The sequence below is a fragment of the Phragmites australis genome, chromosome 7 (assembly GCF_958298935.1).
Source record: "Phragmites australis chromosome 7, lpPhrAust1.1, whole genome shotgun sequence".
Lineage (NCBI taxonomy): Eukaryota > Viridiplantae > Streptophyta > Magnoliopsida > Poales > Poaceae > Phragmites > Phragmites australis.
The window spans coordinates 26,635,021-26,641,361 of NC_084927.1; the positions used below are offsets into that span (position 1 = coordinate 26,635,021).

At 45.3% G+C, this 6,341-nt stretch overlaps 1 protein-coding gene across 2 annotated transcripts; it reads left to right on the forward strand.

Moving 5' to 3' along the window:
- The first annotated feature begins 229 nt into the window (after positions 1-229).
- On the forward strand, positions 230-6,112 carry LOC133924442 (protein STICHEL-like 2). Of its 2 annotated transcripts, none has more exons than XM_062369965.1 (8): positions 230-619; positions 1,586-3,266; positions 3,344-3,563; positions 3,776-3,964; positions 4,051-4,251; positions 4,336-5,038; positions 5,217-5,288; positions 5,592-6,112. In XM_062369965.1, exons 2-7 carry the CDS (start codon positions 1,713-1,715, stop codon positions 5,281-5,283), a joined length of 2,934 nt encoding a protein of 977 aa, XP_062225949.1. In that variant the 5' UTR covers positions 230-619; positions 1,586-1,712; the 3' UTR covers positions 5,284-5,288; positions 5,592-6,112. The 2 variants fall into 2 exon arrangements, with proteins under 2 accessions (XP_062225949.1, XP_062225950.1); XM_062369966.1 differs by lacking the exon at positions 230-619 and adding an exon at positions 1,405-1,439.
- Positions 6,113-6,341: the final 229 nt, after the last annotated feature.

The following is a 6,341-nucleotide window of genomic DNA, read 5'->3' on the forward strand; positions in this document are numbered from 1 at the left end:
GTCTAATACATAGACATAGCATAAAAATTATATTAGAACTTGATCATATAATCCAAAAAATTACATGTAAGTAAAACAATGTATCGAGGCAAAGGAGAGTGTCTAAGCCACGCGTAGGTGCTATGGAATTTGAAGCAAGACTGACCTCCCTTGTGCTTGTGTTGGCTCAGCCACCGTAACAAACAAAAAGCCGCCTACCACTACCAGCCCCCCCCCCCCCCTCCTCACTCACTCACTAGAACTACAGAAACACTATCGCCCAGGCACGATCCCTGAGGCACAAATGGCCCCACCGCCCAGCGCTGTGGGTGCCAGCCATCGCCATGACCACTGCACTTGTTTAATCGCCCCCAAACCTGCCCTTTTCGTGCCGTTCTGCCACGGAGCACATGGCCACACCCACGCTGCTGCCGCTGCTGCTGCTCACACTCCCCCGTTCTCCTCTCCAGCCGCGGTAGCTAGCTGAGGTGCCGAGCTAAAGCTGGGTTGGCTGACTGTACTCGCAGCCGGCGTTACCACACTGCACCGTACCCAGGGCGAGGCAAGCCCTGGCCTTTTCCTTGCCCCGTGCGGCCGCCGCCGCCGCCTCTGTGCCTCCGTGCGCCGAGGTTTTCTTCTGGTGAGAAGGCATTCCCCATGTCTCGCTTTGTTTGTTTTTTATCCCGATGGGTTCCCCTCTGTTCCTGGTCTCTTGGTATTCTTGCTGCGCCTTGGTGATTGCTCTGCCGCTGGATCTCGTGGTTCTTTGCAATGTGGGCATGTGGCTATGGGGAAATGTTGTACCGCAGATTTGTGGGGTTCGAGTTCTGCTTCTATTTCGTGTTCTTGAGAGGAAACGAAGACTGCACACTTTGCTGTATCTATGCAAAATAGGGCCATCGTTGGTTGGGGGGCCAAGATTTTGCACTCTTCAACGATGCTGTTTGAGGTTCTAAGAGGGGTCCCTGGCTGTCCTTCGAGTAGGTTTTATTGGATTTTTTTTCGTACTGTATCATGTGATATTCTACTAGCGGTTGTTGGTGATTGGTACCTGAAATTTGTGCATAACTCTTCTTTTTTTTCTTCTCAGTACAGGCTATTGGAGGTGAGGTTGGGGCAGGATTTGACTTTTTGATTGTTTTCTCCACACTTGCTATTTGTTTTTTCTGGGAGGCCACTTTTGTTAGAAAAGGAGAAAATATGTGGAGTATTTGCACTGTTTTACCTTTCATTTCGGTGAAAAAGGAGAAGTGACGGCTGATTCCATTCTACTCTCCTCGATGGTGTTTTCTTGACAGCAGCACTAGGCTTTCTTTTTCCCTATCGTGATTTGTACTTGCTATTGGCTTGTTCTTGTGCGTATAAATGCTCCAAGACTACGCTAGGTTAGCCTCCAAAATATAATTTTTTTTCATGCTTATATCTGTTTCCAAATACATTCGGATTCAGCTAAAAACCATGTAAAGGGATTTCATTTAGTACCGTTTAAGTACTGTTGATGTATTAAGCCATGATCACTGCCCGATCTGCTAAAATAGGAGCTGCTTGTTTGCTATGATAGAGAAAAACTTGTGTCCTTAAGGTTCTTGTGGCTGATTTTCTGCAGGTTGCTGTGACTTGGTTACAATGGATCATGTCCTAATCAAAGAGAGAACCATATTTTCATGTCAATGCTGAATATACTATCATACATTATTGCTGGATAAGTTGGAACAGGGAAGTGCATATTCAAGATGACGGACATGAGGCGTCACTCCGTGGATGTTCCACTGTCAAGAACCTTAGTGCAGCTCAAGCGAGTGAGATCGCTGCGGGATCCAGCGACAAACTCTTTGAGCAAGTATGCATCTCCTTCTGATAACATGATCTGGGAGACCGCTTCTAGCAATGGGGTTACTCTGGAGCTTGGCAGGTCAGCGCACCATCAGTTAACTGAAGAAGATGAAGATTTCGGGGCTGAAGCTACAATGGGGTCAGAACGGAGTTTTCGGGCACCAAATGCAAGAACTGCGTCGTATAGGAAATCTTCTGCTGTCAAGATCAGAGGCTTAAACCCACCAAGAAATAAGCAAGTTCATCGTGCCCGCCATGATGGTCACCGCAAATCATTGGATTCTAACCACTCCAATCATAGTTCTATCCGACAATTGGCGAACAATATGGTAAACAATGTGGATGTGGAGAAGGATGAAGAGGAGGAAGTGAATTCTTATGAAAGGCCAAATCTTGCATTGGCAGAGAAGACTGATGAAGAAGTGAAAATGCCAAGCTATTCCAAATTCAGGAACAAGTCTTCTGCTGCGATGAGCAATGTTGGCAGCCCTTGTATGTCAACCAGTGAGGTACACTCGGTTGGGTCAAGAAGAAGCACTTTAGGGCATGGAACTGAGGAAACAAGATTGAGATCGAATGATGTTGTTGAATCAAATTTCAGTGGATGTGGGATAAGCTACTGCTGGTCAGGAGCGTCAAAGTACCGAGATCTTTATTCAGATAGTGATGGTCCAGAGCAACCTCTCTTATCTACTGATGGGACTGAGGTAGCATTCCAAGGCAATGTACCATACACCGACACACCAAGGTGTTTAAGTCAGAAATTTCGCCCTCGGTCCTTCAGTGAACTAATTGGCCACAATGTAGTTGCTCAATCCCTCTTATATTCCTCTTGCAAAGGAAAAGTTGCCCCAATGTACTTGTTTCATGGCCCCCGGGGTACAGGCAAGACGTCCACAGCACGAATTTTTGCTGCTGCTCTAAACTGTGTCTCTCATGAAGAGCAAAGGCCATGTGGGTTCTGTAAAGAGTGTGTCATTCTGTTCTCTGGGAAGAGTAGAGATGTGAAGGAACTGGATGCAGCGAAAATGGATCGTTTAGGTCGAGTAAAGGCGCTTCTCAAGAGTGCATCTCTTGTCCCATACTCTTCACGCTTCAAGGTCTTCATAATAGATGAATGCCACCTTTTGCGAGAAGATGCATGGTCAGCAATAACGAAGAGTCTTGATGAGCCGTACCGGCATACTGTGTACATTATGATTACTTCTGACCTAGGTAGCCTGCCTCGCACTTCCATCACACACTGCCAGAAGTTTCATTTTCCAAAGATAAAGGTTGCAGATATTGTCTATAGGTTGGAGAGAATCTGTACAGAAGAAGGATTGGAATTTGACCATGATGGATTGTACTTCATTGCTGCAAAGTCTAATGGTTCTCTTAGAGATGCTGAAATAATGCTTGATCAGCTCAGTTTGCTTGGGAAGAAGATCACGATTTCTCTTGCACATGAACTTGTGAGTTGTGCTATCTTTCATGTTCTAAGTAAATCACTTAGTCAGTATTGTCATGTTTCTACCTCTGTTACTTGCAGGTAGGATCAGTTTCTGATGACGAGTTGATCGAACTTCTTGATCTAGCATTGTCATCGGACACCACCAATACTGTAAGACGAGCTCGAGAGCTTATGGGGTCGGCAATTGATCCTCTGCAGCTGGTTTCTCAGTTGGCCAACCTTATTATGGACATTCTCTCAGGGCGATGTCAATCTGCTGCCACTGAAGTCAGCAAAAGTTTCTTGGGTAGATATGCATGTGCGCGTCCTTTCCTTGATATGTTCTTTCTGCTTTGTAGCATGAGCTTTCTGCTATTGTTGGAAATTTCATGCTATTATTTTTTAAGCTTGCTTGTGTTGAACCATTATGATGACCTATCACATCCCTGTTTTTAACAGTTGCTATCCACATCCCTGTTTGTTCCACTAAGTTTTTACCCTTACATTTGAAATTTTGTGATGATTATGCAGTAGCAGAGGTTGGAATAAAGAAACTAAGAAATGCACTGAAAATACTATCGGAAACTGAAAAGCAATTGAGGACATCAAGAAATCAGGCTACGTGGGTTACAGTTGCACTTTTGCAATTTGGCACCAATGAATCTAACCTCGTTGCAGAACCGAATGATTTGCATGCACATTCAGTAACTGGATATACAGGTAAATATAACAAAGATAGTACCACATATAGTTCTGATTTCTATACAGTACAGAATGATAGCTGTTTCTGATATCCCGATGTGCAGATGACTGGGTTTCCAAGGTGAACTCAAGCTCCAATTTTTGTCATGCATGCAACAGTAACAAGTCCAATTGTTCCGAGAGACACTGTAGGCGGCTTAAGCTTGCGAACATCTGGAGGAGAGCCATTGGAAAGTGTCGATCAAGGTCAGCCAGAAGTTTCCTCAGGAAAGAAGGCTTCTTATCATCTGTCCATGTTACCGAAGGTAAACATGTATGCCATCTCTACTGGATTTGAATTTGCTCATACAGGTTGTTCTGAAAATGACACTATATGTGAAAATTCTCAGAACTGGCTATAGCAGAAGTTGGATTTGGCCACCCAGATCACCTATCAAGGGCAGAGAAAATGCAAAGCGTAATAGAATGCGCTTTGCAGCATGTTCTCGGGTGCAATGTGGAGATCAGGTTCAAGCTTGTACAGTGTCCAGTGAGGAAAGATGCTGGGTTGAAGAGACAATCATTCAGTTTTTTCAGCTGCTCAGGGCGGAAGCAAGAGCTGTCAGATTCAGTTGTGACTGATGAAGATGAAGCTGTGAGACCTGGAGCAAGAGAAACACCCCTTAAAGGCTACTCTTCTAGCCAGCAGCAATCACCATTTATCATGCAACGTCTTGACTCCACTCCAACAGTCCATGGGTGTGAGGATGATGCTCGGAGTACCTTGACATCGAACAGATCCATGACAGATGACCTGACGAGGACGTGCAGGTCGGAGGCTAACTACTCAAAGGGTGTCAGCGAGCAGGGTCGTTTTAATAGCATCCAGGAGCCTGACCTACAACCGAATTGCTTCTCACGAACACTCAAGCTTCAAAAGAAGTTACTGTCGTCTGGTGCAGCACACACAATCTGTTTGAGGATCCAGCCGCATAACAAAATGGATTTCCTACCTAAGAAAGAATTTGATACGTATTTCTGCACATACGAGCCTTACGAGCAGTGTTCAAGATCAAATTCACGAGCTACTTACAGTTCAAGAGATGATGACTTGTAAGCAATCTCAATCCCCTTGGTATTATTCCACTATGTTTTGATTGATAGTATAGATTAACACTTCTTCACAAAGGAACTATTTAGTCATAGAATTACATGCAACTGCGTACTCATTTACATTACTGTCAGCTTGAGTATGACAATCCGGTGTAAGCACTCTTTGTTTCTCGTGCAGGTGGAGCAAGAATTCACGGTTCGGTTCGAATATGCTCTGCTGGAGGGCCCCTAAACAATCCATCTAACAGAGGTACATTACTCTGAATTTGCACATTACTTTGTCAGGAAAGCCATGTGAATTAGTTTTCTTGCTTGCTCGGTTTCTAGTGGCCATGTGGCATCTTGACCCCTCTTGTGCCAGAGCCATCCCCCACATAGGCAGTGGTTTGCTGCAAGCGTAGACTCGTAGTTGCAGACAGCCACTGCAAAAACCAGCACAGGCATTGCTGCTGGGAAAAGTGAACCATGATAGCAGAACATCGACAAAAGGAAATGTGGGAAAACAGTATCAAATCATTCAACTTACCTTTTGCATTTCTCTACGAATGTGCAGGAAAAGGTGAGCATTAGATGGAACACATAAATTCTGCTACGGCATTTTTCATTTTTTGCCCGAAGCTGAAGGAGACTTGGACACCCGCGGCAGCAATTTTCGAAGGAAACTTTGCGGATGTGGCTTGTGGAGTGGGATCCTCTGCCGTTCCTCCGGCCACTGACACATGGGGCCGGGCACGCATGCAGCGAGCGTGCCGTAGGATCCGCGCCCGGCTTGTGCTGATCGTGTTCTTGGTAGAACAACTGAGGTTCTCTAATGTTTGATCCATAGGCCGCATTTAGTTATATTTCCTTACTAATGCAGATTTGATACGAGATTTGGACAGGCCGTTTCTGGTTCTTTTATGATTGGAATAATGGTAAGGCAGATTTGAGCCGTAGGCCACATTTAATCCTGCACGACGGTCACCTCGGCCCATTGCGATGTTTAGGGCCAAATTCCATGATGCAAGGCATGCCCCTCAGGCCATGTTGGCCGTTTGTTCCTTTCGTCACTTCATGGTTCTTTACCTCTAGTCAGGTTACTCTTCATTTCAATACGCTGTATGCCGTGTCTCCACGTTTTTTCGCTTCCACTATGCGATGTATGGAATGGTTGTGGCCATCTGGGTTAGCATCACCCCTCACATGAATACTCTGGATTTGTCGGCCCTCTCCTAGAACGTTTGGGGTTTGGGGTCTCAAGACCACTGGGATCTTGTCTCTCAATTCCTTAGCCTCAATTGATGTCACATTGCCTGCCTGTAAG

Bases quoted from the DNA above. Each gene is read 5' to 3' on its own strand.
- LOC133924442 (XM_062369965.1), top strand. From the start codon at position 1,713: ATGACGGACATGAGGCGTCACTCCGTGGATGTTCCACTGTCAAGAACC. The intron at 3,965-4,050 runs GTAAATATAACA...CCCGATGTGCAG, and splicing joins TTCAGTAACTGGATATACAG to ATGACTGGGTTTCCAAGGTG. The intron at 5,039-5,216 runs GTAAGCAATCTC...TTTCTCGTGCAG, and splicing joins AGTTCAAGAGATGATGACTT to GTGGAGCAAGAATTCACGGT.